Source organism: Melospiza georgiana, chromosome 15 (genome assembly GCF_028018845.1).
Source record: "Melospiza georgiana isolate bMelGeo1 chromosome 15, bMelGeo1.pri, whole genome shotgun sequence".
NCBI lineage: Eukaryota > Metazoa > Chordata > Aves > Passeriformes > Passerellidae > Melospiza > Melospiza georgiana.
The window spans coordinates 15831902-15845676 of NC_080444.1; the positions used below are offsets into that span (position 1 = coordinate 15831902).

Sequence of the window (13775 nt, forward strand, 5' to 3'; positions counted from 1 at the left end):
GCACGTGACCGCGGCGGGACACGTGACTGCGCGGGCGGCCGCGCTTTACGGCGCCGCGCGACAGTTCCCGGTGCTGTGCCCTCGGCTCGCCATGGCGTCCGGCAGCGGGGTAGGTGCTGCCGCCGGGGCTGCCCTCCGAGTGTGGGCTGCCCTCACAGTGTGGGCTGCCGGCTGCCCCCGCTGCTCATACCGGGCTTGGCAGGGCCCCGCCGCACGCGCTGTACTCCGGGCGGGGCCGGTGCCAGGCCGCGGGATGAGGGATGTGGCGGGGCCGGGGCTGCGGCGGTGGGCCGGTGTGTGTGGGGTGGGAGGGGGCTCATCCCTGCTCTCTGCAGCTTTGTGTGTGGGCGGTGGGAGGTTGGGGTTCCCCTGATACCTTCGGGGCTGGGAGTGGGGCGGCCCCAGCGCGATCCCGCCCACGGTGAAGTCGCGGAGTCGCCGTCCCTGGAGGCGTTTGGGACACGGCAGAACGGGGCGCTCGGTGCCCTGGTCCGGTTCACACGGTGGTGTTGGGTCGATGTTCTTAGAGGTTGGACTCGATGATCTCAGAGCACTTTTCCAGTCGCAGTGGTTCTGTGATCCTCCCGTCCTAGGGCCGGAGCTCCGCCTGTCCCAGCTGCGGAGCATGAGGAGATGGAGCTGCCTCAGCCTCCGGGGTGGAGGTGCCCTCCTACCTCCAGCCCCCTGGCAGGGACCCCCATCCACCTCCAGGGGCTGGGCGATGGCTCGTGCGGGTGGCCCCTTCCCTTCCCTTCCCTTCCCTTCCCTTCCCTTCCCTTCCCTTCCCTTCCCTTCCCTTCCCTTCCCTTCCCTTCCCTTCCCTTCCCTTCCCTTCCCTTCGTCGCTTTTTCCCTGTCCCGATGGAGAAACATCTCTGCAATTCCCCGACAGGAGGGTGCAACCAGGTGTGGGTTGGGCTCTGCTCCCAGACAACCAATGACAGGATGAAAGGAAACAGCCTCAGAAGTTGCAGTAGGGGAGGTTTAGGTTGGAAATTAGGAGATGGTTTTCTTTTCCCCAGTACGGGCTGTCCAGCACTGGGAGGAGCTGCCCAGGGAGGTGGTGGAGTCACCATTCCTGGAGGTGTTCAAGGATGTGTCACTCAGTGCTCTGGACTGAGTGATAAGGGGGGGATCTCTCACAGCTTGGATTTGATGATTTTGGAGATTTTTTTCAGCCTCAATGATTCTGTGAGTGTTAAAATGGGACGGGTAAGGTAGGTGCTGCAGGTGTAGCCTGAGTGGAGAGCCAGGCTGTTGGGACACCTCCAGTGCCATCCCAAAGCTGTCAGCAGCACAGGGGCTGTGGTTTTGTTGAGGGGTTTTGGCCAATCTTTCCTTCCTTGAAGCCACTTACAGAGAAGTGAGACCCAGAGCAGCTGTGGCTGCCACATCCCTGGCAGTGCCCAAGGCCAGGCTGAATGGAGCTTGGAGCAGCCTGGGATGGTGGAAGCTGTCCCTGCCCATGGCAGGGGGGTGGGACTGGCTGGTCTTCAAGGTTCCTTCCAATCCAAACCATTCCAGCATCAATTCCATGGAGTGGGAGAGGTCAGGAGCAGGATGCCTGCCTGTGAGGGAGGTGGGGGCTGTGTCTTATTGTCAGCTGCCAGCTGAGAATTCCTGCTGGATTGAGCCTGGCCTGAGACTCCTGTGTTGTTTCACAGGCTCTGGTGCTGATGCTGGGCACACCATTGGTGTCCATCTCCAGAGGGAGCAGGAGGCTGTGAGGCTCTTCTGGTTATTAATGATTGTTATTAATTTGAGAAGTATTCTCTGTTATCTAAAACAGCTCTGAGATAAAGATTTTGGGGCCTTGCAGCAGAGCAATTCAGAAACATCCCTTCAAATATTGTCCAACCAAGATCTTGTCACGCAGTTTAGTTTAATTCCTTTCCCCACGCCTGGATGAGGCAGATTGGTAAAAGAGCTGCAAAAGACTATTTTCCTTTTATTGCAACAGGAGGGAGAAGCAGCTAATAAACCTCCCCCTCTGCAGGCTCCCACCAGCTACGATTTGAGATAATGCCTGGCATGCAGGAGAGTCTGGAAAATACCCCCAAACGTTAATTTACACTCAGTGATATTTTCTTTTCTTTTGCTCAGGGTGGTTAATAAAACCTGTTACGACATCCTTAAAGTGCTTAAGAAGCTCTGGGAATAAATGAGAATTTTTCTACGCCTCCCCAAGGCATTTTCATCCCTATCAGTAGTTGTTCGTTCCATTTGAAGGATTGCCAGAGGAGAGAACTTTAAATGGCTCTGCTGCTGCTGTAGCTCCAAATGGGATTTGTGTCCTTTGGATTGTGATTGGATTCTTGATTTGGCTGAGCGGAGAAGGCGGTGGGGTGTGGGGTGAGGGGGGTCCTTCTCCCCCGGAGGTGTTTTTAAATACATCTTGTCCTTTCTTTAATGTGAAACTGAGAGGCTCTCCCTGCCATGCTGAGGGAATGCAGCTCTATCCAAAGGGGGGTTTATCTGCTCAGGAAATTCAGGAGCTGGCTGAGTGAAACCATGACTGATCCCAGGTGTGGGGGCCTGAGCTGCAGATGGGGCAAATGCTGGGAAGAGCTTGGAATGTGAGTGGAATAGGAATTCCCCAGTCACTTCTACCTTCAGCATTGGGGACTGAGTGAAATCCACCCAAAAAATAGTCTTTGTTTTCTTCAATGCCAGCTTCACCTGAATTCAGCCTGCCTTCATGCCCATGCTGTGTCCAGCTCCTGTGCCCCATCACAGGAGAGACATGGACCTGTGGGAGTGAGCCCAGAGGAGGCCATGGATCTGCTCCAAGGGCTGCTGCCCCTCTGCTCTGGAGACAGAGAGCTGGGGCTGTTCAGCCTGGGGGTGACTGAACACCAATCTCTGTCCAGGGAGACCTTGGAGCCCTCTCCAATGCCTAAAGGGGCTCCAAGAGAGCTGGAAAAGGACTTGGAACAAGGGCATGGAGTGGCAGGACAAGGGGGAATGGCTTTCCCACTGCCAGAGAACAGGGTTAGATTTAATACTGGGAAGAAATTCTTCCCTCTGTGGGTGGGGAGGCCCTGGCACAGGTTGCCCACAGAAGCTGTGACTGCCCAGAGCTGTGACTGCCCCATCCCTGAAAGTGTTCAAGGCCAGGTTGGATGGGGCTTGGAGGAACCTGGGACAGTGGAAGGTGTCCCTGCCTGTAGAACAAGATGATCTTTAGGGTCCCTTCAACACACACCATTCCAGGATTCTATTCAAGTATCCTGTCACTGCCAGATAGTTCTGTGGAGCTCCCAGAGGGCCAGCATGCCTTGGAGGTGTTTCTGCCCTTTCCTGTGTGAAGCTGCAGGAGCAGGACAGCAAAACCTGTGGATTTTGTACAGATGCTTCCCTGGTACCTCCAAGCCCTGTCTTGACAGGGTTTCAGAGCTTGTTCTTTGCTTGTCCATGTGCTCACTTGGAAATCCCACCCTGGTGCCTGTGATTTCATGGCAAGCTCTGCACTTTGATGCCTGCACCACGTGGACACTGCTGAGAGCAGACAGGCACAGCCCTCCCTGCTCCTGCAGGGTAATCAAACTCTCTTTAGCTCAGCCTCTGTTTTGCAGCTTCCTTGTCTGACATTGCAGCTTGGATTCTTTTGGCTTCTGGAAGAAGGAGGTGTAATCTGCTGCTGTGTTTGTCAGGGGGCACTTCCCAGGTCTGAGATCCATCAGTTTCAATTCCATTTGAGTCTGATTTTCAAGGCAAAAGCCTGGATGATCATCTCAGGAGCTGTTAAGATCAACTCATTTCTTCTTTTAGTGCTCTGAAATTATTCTAGTAGTAGCTAGAGGCATGCTGAGAGTGATTATCTTAAACCACATCCATAACTCCTGGATGGAAAACAGAGGACAGGGGGATATAATATAATTCTCCTAATTTTCTGCACTGGCCTCACAGGCCATGTGATTCCCCCTCTTTGCCCCCTCAGAGGTGATCAGGCTGTGGAATAAATGGTAATGAACTCTGTTTCCCTCCCAGACCAAGAACCTGGACTTCCGCAGGAAGTGGGACAAGGATGAGTACGAGAAACTGGCGGAGAAGCGGCTCACGGAGGAGAGGGAGAAGAAAGATGGTGAGCAGTGTGCTGGGTTGGCACTGAGCCTCCCAAACCCTGGGAATTTGGGAGGGACAGAGCAGTGAGAAGGTGAATCCCAAAGGGAAAGAGCTGGCTTGCTCCTTCCCTTTCTCCTTTGTTTGCCACTGAGTATGGTTTTCTTTTTTTTTGACAAAAGAAATTCCTGAGAACCTTTCCAGGGGCTGACTCTTCTTTGGGGAAGGAGGACTCTTCTTGTTTCCAGTCATTTGCTGGAAACAAGATCTCAGAATACAACTCAAATCAGAACTGGAGATACTTCAGCTCCTGGTTCTAATAGGAACCAGGAAACAGTGAGGAGGAAATTATATCCTGTACTGATTTGAAAACAAAGGTGCATTTTCTGCGTGGATCAGGTAGTCCCAGATAGCCAGCAGGCCCCTCTGCACCAAGGGGAATGTGAAATCCAGCATGTCAAGCTTGACCTTTTGTTTGTGTTTTAGGCAAACCAGCTCAGCCTGTCAAAAGGGAACTCCTGCGGCACCGGGACTACAAAGTGGACCTGGAATCCAAGCTGGGGAAAACCATTGTCATCACCAAAACTACCCCTCAGTCAGAGATGGGAGGGTAGGTTGTGGTCTTATTGAGGTCTCAGAGTCATGCTGGTTAGACTGGGAAGCTGTGACACAGCTGAGACCCCTCCCAGGGCACCAGGAGCTGCTGTCCTTCTGTGTTTGGAGCCTGGGATGGTGGGGCTGCATTTTTCTACACCTAAACTGTGTCTCCTGGGGTAACATGGAACACACCCAGCAGGCTGAGCCCCTTTGGACATTATTCCTTGGTATCAGTGTTGCCCACCTGTAGGACCAGCAGAGGCAGATCTCTGCTGCCTGCTTGGGTGTCTTTAACCAGGCTTGCTTGCACTGAGCTCCAGGACTGCTGCTGATTTGGGTATCTGTGCACTGGGAATGGGAGAAACATCCAGATAGCTGTTCTTAGGAATGGTGTTTGGCCACTGTTTGTGTGATTCGTGTTCCACCAAGGTCTGAAACGGTTCTGAGCTCACCCTAAGCCATCAAAAGCATCAAAAGAATGTGTTGAGTTTGTGTCACCTCAGGAGTGAAGCTGTTGGTGTCTCTCTGGGCAGCAGTGCCAGAGAGATGTGCAGCCCTGATCAGCACCCAGGGGTGGCAGTTCAGCCCCTGACTTTTGGACTCTTAGGATGGGCAGGAGGCACAGCTGTGCTCATCAGGGAGTTGCACTGTGAGTGATAGGGATGGCTGCACTTACCTTGCAGCCAGGTGAGAGGACTGTGGAATAGAAACCTGAGCTGCTGGCCAGCCCTGCCTTGGGAGAGGGCAGTCTGTGTCACAAAGCCCATCCCACCCAGTAGGGTGTGGCTGCAAGAGAAAATGCTGTGCCTAGTGTCTTGCAGAGCAGCTCAGAATTTGTTTCTATCATGTCAGAGGGGTGTTGGTATCAGGGTTGGTACCTCTATGGCAGCCTGTCCATTGCCCTTGCTCCTCACTGGGGTCCTCTTGTCTTGGAGAAGTGTCCTGTGTCCCCAGTGACATGCAGATTGTCTCTTGTGTGGGTTGAGTTTTGTGTCACGCTTTGGGGTTCATTCTTCTGTGTCTCCTGACAGGTATTACTGTAATGTATGTGACTGTGTGGTGAAGGATTCCATCAACTTCTTGGATCACATCAATGGCAAAAAACGTAAGGAGCATTTCTTTGCCTCCTTGGAGGGTTGGTTGAGTTGGAGGGACTGTTCCTTTTGAGCATCACCCATGTCTGAGGGCTGAACACTTATCTATGGATCAGGGAGCTTAGGAGATCAGCATGTAGGAGCTCACCATGAGAGCTGTGGAGATGCTGCCCTGATCTCCTGACACCTTCCAGAGTGCTGGGCCATTTTCATGGAATAAGCCCAGCAGAAACAGTGATTGGTGTACTCTGTGGACTTATTTTCCCCGTCCTTCCTGTCAATGCTGTGAGAAACCCAGGGTCAGAAAATTCTAGAGTAGTTTGGGTTGGAAGGGACCCTCAGAGGTCATTTAGTCCACCCACCAAATCATGATGTCTCCTCTGTAAATCTGGAGAGAATCTTTTTACAGCACTCAAACTGTAAAGAAGTACTTAGATAAGTAAAAGGGCTGGGACTGGCTTATTTTTGGATCAGAAACTTCTCTAGAAGTTGAGTACAAACTCAGAACTGGCTGATGCCTCTAGAGCTCAGACCAGGACTATACCCTCGTGTATCTGACTGTGGATATTGCTTCTTCCTGGCATGTTCAGAGAGGGGGGAATGTAGAGAAAGTAAAGGAGCAGTAGAACAGAACTGACACACTTTGCATGTTGTTCCTGCTCATGAAGGTATTTTTGGCTCCTTGTGGAAGTCAGAAAATCACCTGTGTACAAAAAGGCAGAGATGTGTGTGCTCCAGACCTGCACATGGGGCTGTTTGAGAACAGGAGGTTCAGTAGAAACCTGAGGAGTGCTTTTCTGTAGCTCAGAAAAGAAAACACAGTGTTTTAAAAACCTGTGCTTTTATGTAGATGGGAGGAAGGTGCCAACATGCCTTGTCTGACATTTTGGGAGATGAGCAAGAAGTTCATAGGAGAGAATCTGGAATCAAAAATCCTGCCATGGCTGTGTGGCTGGGCATGAGTTGTAGGGATGAGCTGGGATTGGAAAGTGGCTGCTTGCACAGTACCTTAGTATATGAATGTGTCTGGGAACTTTTAAACCTGTCAGTAAATCTGGCTCAGACCTGCTTGTTCTTGGCAGCCCTTTTACTAATTCCTGGTGTGTAGTTTAAGCTTCCAAGTGCTGCTGCATCTCTGGGACAAGCCTGTGCAGGGCTGCTGGAGGGAACAGGGTGTTTGGATCCACTCAGAAATGTGGGTTGGAGGCATTTCTGGGGGTAGCCCTGTCAGCACAGGCTTACCCACAAGTGAAAAACTGTGAATCTGCTCTGAGGAGCCACTGAATCAGAGGCCTGACTTTATATTCTCTGTTTTAGCTGGGAATGTCCTGTGTAATCAGGATCTCTGAGTGCCACTCATGTCTTGTTTAGCATCGCCCACAGCTGAGAGATGCCAGCCTGTCAGTTTTATTCTAGCTCCTTTTTCAACACTCCAACCCTTTTTTATTCCACTGGTCCAAGATTAAATTTCCTGAGGCATCAGAGCAAATGACAGGGAGCATCCAAATAAGGAACCTTTAAAGAATAGTCTGTGTTCTTGTTATAAGTAGTGTTTGGATTGTTGTGGGTTATGGTATGGCCCTAAAGCCCACTCTCCAACCTAAGAAATCCTTAATCTGACCCTGGAAGGTGCTCTGAGGGGAGTGACAGGCAGGAAGGTGGTGCTGTGCTGTTTAAATTGGGATCAGGGATGGAGATTTCATGCAGATCACTGCTGATTCCACTCGTGTTCTCCAGACCAGAGGAATCTGGGCATGTCCATGCGGGTGGAGCGCTCCACGCTGGACCAGGTGAAGAAACGCTTTGAGGTGAACAAGAAGAAGATGGAGGAGAAGCAGAAGGATTATGACTTTGAGGAGAGGATGAAGGAACTCCGTGAGGAGGTAAGTCTGGGCAGCAGCTGAGGAAGCAAAGCTCCCCAGAAACAATTTTGGGGAGGAAATCAACCCTGGTTCCTACTCTTGTCCCTCATAAGCATTGTTCTTGATAGCATGGGCTTCTCATCTGCTCCTACGAGTGGGGTTTGTTTTTCTGCTTTTCAAAAGTTTGCATTGCTGTCCCTAGAATCCCTTTTCTCCTCTTTATGTGTGAGAATAACTCTTGATGCTTCAGATTTCCACTCAGAACAGCACAAGTCCATTTTTTGTCCCCCACTAGTTGTGTTGGAACTTGTGTGGTCTGATAGCAGATCTGCATTTTCATCCATTACCTTCCACAGCTCTTAGGATTGCTGGAATCCCCTTCCACAGGGCCCTTGTTTCTGTGTGGCCTCCCCAAGTGTAGAAGGGCTTTTTGAATGGTGTGCTGTGATGCAAGATGTGTGAGCAGGTGGTAAAAGACAGCAGATGTCTCTCAAACTGGCACTTAGATGTTAGTAACCATGAAAATCAGTTATTTGAAGACCCAACAAAGTTCTGACAGCTGAGAAGCTTCTATGGGTGCTTCTCTTCTATCAGCAGCCACATAACCCAAGGTTACAGATCACTGCCTGTTTCAGTCTCCCTGGCCAAGCCCTGAGCTTTGTTTCAGCACAGGAGAGCTCTTTGGGGTGCTCACAGAGCAGCCCTGTGCTCTGCTCTCAGGCAGGCTGTGGTGCTGCTGAGCCCCCTCTGTTTGGGGGCTAGGAGGGAGTTGCCCCAGCAGCAAAGGGGGTGCTGTGGGTTGAAAAGCTGCTGCCAGTCAATGGATGGCAAGAAGGAAATCAGCAGCAGCTCCTGATGTAGCTTTCTCCAGGGCATGGCTGTGTTCAGGAGCACAGAGGGCAGTGATGAGAATGGTGGGAGCAGTTGCTAAGTTGGGAGCTGAAGCCATGCTTTGGTGTCACCCAGTACAAACCTCTGGCTCTGTTCCAGGGCTCATGATCCTCACAGAGCAAAACACTTTGATTAGAGCAGCTCAAACTCTTTGATGCCAAAACCCCCCTGAAAGCCTCTCAGAGCTCCAGCCTCTGTTCCAGTGAGCAGCTGTCACTGTGCCAGGCTGGGAGCCAGCAGGCATCACAGTCACTGCCACCAAGCATTGGACAAGGGAATGGCCTCCTGCTTTCAAACCAGCTCCTTGTCCCAGCCTTGATTCCAGGCAAAACCTGGGATGTTTGCTCAGAAGAGAGAGTTTGATGATGCATCATTTTGTCTGTTTGTGTGTGTGTCTCTGCTCTTGGCCTGGGAAATGGGGTGGGTTGGATTCACTGATGAACTTCCTCCTTGAGGACTACAGGCCAGGATTTCTGCTGTTTATTTCCTCAGGAACAGCTTGGCTGCTGTGGGCAGGATTTGTGGTAATTGTGCAGTACCTGGTGTCTCAAAACTCCTTCAGCTCAGGAGGTCAAATTGTTTTGCTGTTGTGTCCCATGCTGCAGGAGGAGAAGGCCAAAGCCTACAAGAAGGAGAAGCAGAGAGAGAAGAAGAGGCGGGCAGAGGAAGATTTGACCTTTGAAGAGGATGATGAAATGGCAGCTGTGATGGGTTTCTCTGGTTTTGGCTCAACCAAAAAGAGCCACTGAACAGCTCTGGACTCTCCTCTTTCTCTAAACAGCTTGTTTTTACCCAGGGAACTCTGGATAACTCTTCAAAGACTTGATTGAGGACTTGTATGTAAATCTCCCAGTAGAAGTTGGCTGGAAGAGTTGAAAAGCAATTCCATACTCTACCTGTGCTGCAGATCAAGCTCTGCCTCTCATTAGCTTCCCTTCTCCTTCTGTGTCCTAGATCTGGCTGCTCTGTGGCCGTGTGTGTGCAGGGAAGTGCTCTGTTGGGTACATTTTTTTGTCAATAAAGTGCACATTCTGCACAGGTGGCCTGGTTCAGGATTAATCTAGTTGTCAACCAGGCCCTACTTGTCACCCAAGCTATGTTTGAGATGCTGGGAGGGATTCACTTGCTTTTAGGCTCATAATGAAGGAAATGTGCCACAGCAAGCAGTGTGAGAGGTGCATCTTTATGGCTTGTGCTGAGCAGAGCTGGTGGCTGCATGGAGTCTGGGTTGCTGAAACTTTTCTGTGTGTTTTTTTCTGCAAGGGAGACTTCCCTCTTTTTCTTTGTGTTTTAGCCCATAATTTCAGTATCTTTGAGGAAGGGGAGAAATTCCTCCCCATGACTGGTCTAGGATAGAGCCAATGGAAGAAAGGTGTGTACAATTTACCAGAAATAAATGGAATGTTTTAATGGGCCCTTTGGTGGGCTTTTGATGCCTTCTTTATTTTGAGAGCTTTGAAGAGCACAGAGCTGGGGTGGCCTTCTGGGGACCCAGTGGTGGCAGAGGTGAGGTGTGTGCCTTCCTCTCCTGGCTCAGCTCCCAGCTGCCCTAGGCAGACCACTGCCATCATTCTTGGCTTTTTTAAGTAATTCTGGAGATGGGTGTAAGAATATGGAAGGGGAAGGGAGTTCAGGGCTGGGGACCTTCATTCCCATCAGGCAATCCAAGACAGGCTGGGCTGTGTTCCAGATTTTACCAGCCTTAGTATATTAAGGGCCATTTTTTTCCTGTCTGCTGGCTGTCAGTGTCTTTTCACCTCTACCTTCCCCTAAATCCACTTCATTTCTGCTTTTATTTACCTCAGTCAAACCTTGTGTGACTCATTTCCGTCTGCAGTTAGGATTTATATTTTGCATGGCTGGGTTTTGGTAGCTCTGTCTCGCTCTCCTCTCTCTTTTTATGTATATTGATGAAATCCTTGCGCTTGCCCTTCTCCGTGCTCGTATGAAATTTCCAGCCTGGGGAAGGCTGCAGTGTTTAGCCTGCTCTTTCTAATACATCTAGAACAAATCCTGTAATGTTGTGCTGCTGTTTTAATTCCTTAATCTTAGCCTGCTGACAGCTTCATTGCCTCAGGTCTTTCCGCTTCAATTCAGATTATAATCCCCGTTGAAGATGCTATTGAAATGATATATAGCCAGTCAGATACAGCTGTCCTTGGAGGTTTGACCCTTTTAACTTGGCAATCCTTTGACTTTGGCTCTCTGAGCACACGGGCTGGGAGGGCGACTTTCATTCCAGCCACGTTCCTGGCGCTGTTCAGGCTGCAGCACGTGGCTCCGGCTGAATGGGAGAGCGGAGACGCTCGCGCCTTTGTGCCCTCCGGGGTGCGAGAGGGATGCTGCCGTGCTTTCATGCACATTAAAAGTTTAGGATGTTTCAGAGAAGATTTAGCAGCAGCCATTTTATTCCAGCCACCAGCTTCGCAAACACCCAGGCCCTCAATGCAGCTGTTGAGTTGATGCTGCTGACAATGGGGCAGAGGCTGCCCCACATCCCCCATCTTTTCCAGCTTGTGACCTTGGAGGCAGTGACTGCTAGCTTGGTTTTCCCACGGTGTATCCTGGTCTTGTCCGTCCTGGCACACCCAAGGGGCAAGGTGTGAAATGGGCAGCCCCACAGAAACCCTCCTGGGCTGGTGGTGGTGTTTGCACAGCCTCCTGCCACTGGGCCCTGCCTGTCCCTGCAAGACAGGGAGGAAATCCCTCCACAGCGCAGCGCTTTCAATAACGAGATTCCTCTTTGGTGTAAAGCCTGTCATCCCCAAGCCCTTCCCGAGGCCACCTGCACCCTGGGGGGCAAAGCCCCAGCCCCAGCTCCCCGTGCTGGGGCTGCTGGCGCCGGGGGAGCGCAGCTCTTTGTCTCGGCAGCTTGCTGGGAGCAGTGGTGTGTGCAGCAGCAGATACAAGCTCCTGCTGGATTCCCAGCAGCGGGAGCTGCCTCTAGCCAAGGATGAAAAGCTGGTTTCATGGGAGGAAATAATATTTAGAGAAGAGACAGATAACATTCCCTATACCAGCCATGTTAACTCTTTGCTCCCACCACTGCTTGGTGAGGTGTTAACTCCAGGCTCTCAGCCCCCAGTCTGGAGCAGTGGTTCTCAATGACTCCTTAGTTAGTATTTGCCATCTCCATGTTGAATTTAAGGTGCTGATGGGTCAGACTTGGGGCTTTACTTTGAGAGAAGACCCAGCTCTGCAGGTCCCCTTCTTCTCCTCACCAGTGAACAATGCTGGGGTGCTCTGTCCCTACTGGTTCTCATTAGCTCTTCCTCAAGTTAAAACTGGGATCTGGTGGAGTAAGGAGAGATGTTTTGCGTGGTTTGCTCATCCAGGCTGGGATGTCCTGCCTGTTCCTAATGTGAAAATGCTTTGAGGTGCCTGGAGCCAGCTTGGTGCTTGTTCCCAGTGCCTGGGCAGAGGTGCAGCTTCCTCGTGATCTGTGGCATGGAAGACCTGGAGGAAGGCTGGGGACTGTGCTCAGCTTGAGCTGACCTCCCTTGTCTCCATCCCACTGACTATTGATGGCAGTGTCTGGAGAAGTTCTCAGGCATCACAGCAGACCCCAGAAAAAACATAAATCTCTCTTACCATCTCCACTTCCCCTCTCCCTGACATCTTCCCTGGCCTCATCCTGGGATGAAGGACTGAGGCCTCATGGAGGGGCTGAGCACAAATACCCAGCTGCTCTTCTTTCTTTCCTTCTGGGCACCCTGGGAGGCTTCTGGGCACTTCCTCAACCCCACCCTCTCCTGCTAAACCACCTTCCCCTCACTCTCTACACATCCTGCTTGGGACTAGAGGAGCAGCAGCAGCATTCCTACCATCCCAGTAAGATGAATGGGACCAGAGACCTGAAGTGATTCTGGAGAAGGGGTCCCAGCCTGGCCCTGTGTGTTACCCTGTCTGGGCTAGCTGAATCATTCCCTGTGACTTTATTAGCAGAAAGACCTGTTTTTTCAGCAATTTCCACCAGTTTTACATCCTGGAAGATTTAAGCGCTTGGCAGGAGCTCCAGTCCTCCCACTGCTCAGGCCACAAGCTACTGCTGCCCCAGTTAGGCAGGCATTGCTGCCATTTGCCAGTGTTAAAGCTAAACAACATCCATAGGCAATATATCTGGAAACCCTCCCTCCTGCCTGGCTTTGACCTGGTGCAGTGGTGCTGGCAGACTGTGCCACCCCCCCTGCTCTGTGCAGGCTCCTGGGTGTCCCACGCTGCCATCAGTCCCATCAGTGCTGTGGCACCATCCCACACAACTCCAGGGGCAGCATTCCTGTCCCCTCCCAGCTCTGTGGAGAGCTGTGTGCTGAGAGCCACCTGGAACACTCAGGGCTTGGCCCAATCTGCATCCTGTCCTGCCTTCCTTGTGTGGGGACAACAAGGTGTCCCCAGGATGTGATCTGTGCCAGGGCAAAGGTTCAGCCCCTGATTAGAGCTGGGGTTGCTGCATAAGAGAACAGGAATCACAGGATCCTGGAGTGGTTTGGGTTGGAAGGGAACCTTGAAGATCAGCCAGTTCCAACCCCCTGCCATGGGCAGGGACACCTTCCACTGTCCCAGGTTGCTCCAAGCCCCATCCAATCCGTCCTTGAACACTTCCAGGGATGGAGGGGCCACAGGACAGAGCAGCCACAGCTTCTCTGGGCATTGGCTGAGAAAGGGGTAGGAGGCAGAGATAGGGCAAGATGAAGATTTACAGAGGGGAGAATCCCTGAGCTGGGAGCTATTTGCTTCCCATCTGGAGCTTGGGTGGGAAGCTTGAATGCCAGCTTTTGCAAAAAGGATCAAGCTGGGAGCCAGGGACACCCACAGTGAAGTGGTGCTTGGCCTGGAGACCCTGGCAAGCTGGGCCATACTCCACACACAAAATTTCTGGGGCTGAGCCAGCTCAGGCCACAGATGGGGCCAAGAGGGAACAAGCAGGGCTCTGGAGTGTTCCAAACTGGGAGGAAGGAGACAACCCCAGTGCCCCCCATCCCTGTCAGGTCTGTTGCTGCACCCAGGTTGGAGGGTTGCTGGATGGATGGTGTCTGCTGGGCTCAGTGTGGGGCTCCTGAGCACAAGGGAGGTTTTGCTTTGTCGTGAGTGAAGTACAAAACCATCACCAGCCAGAGAACAAACAGCTCCAGGCTGCAGAGGGAGCAGGGAGAGGGAGATGGGGAGGAGCAGGGGGAGCATGGGGACAGGCCATCCGCAGGAGGTTTTTCAGGGACTTGTGATCTCAGAGCAAATTTCTGCTGTTGGCTGCACACCAGTGGCACCATTTC

General features: G+C 51.9%; 1 protein-coding gene across 1 annotated transcript; it reads left to right on the forward strand.

The window, feature by feature from the left end:
• Positions 1-16: 16 nt before the first annotated feature.
• ZMAT2 (zinc finger matrin-type 2) lies at positions 17-9921 on the forward strand. Its single transcript, XM_058034720.1, has 6 exons — positions 17-109; positions 3990-4083; positions 4548-4671; positions 5690-5763; positions 7490-7635; positions 9111-9921. Exons 1-6 carry the CDS (start codon positions 92-94, stop codon positions 9252-9254), a joined length of 600 nt encoding a protein of 199 aa, XP_057890703.1. The 5' UTR covers positions 17-91; the 3' UTR covers positions 9255-9921.
• The last annotated feature ends 3854 nt before the right edge of the window (positions 9922-13775 follow it).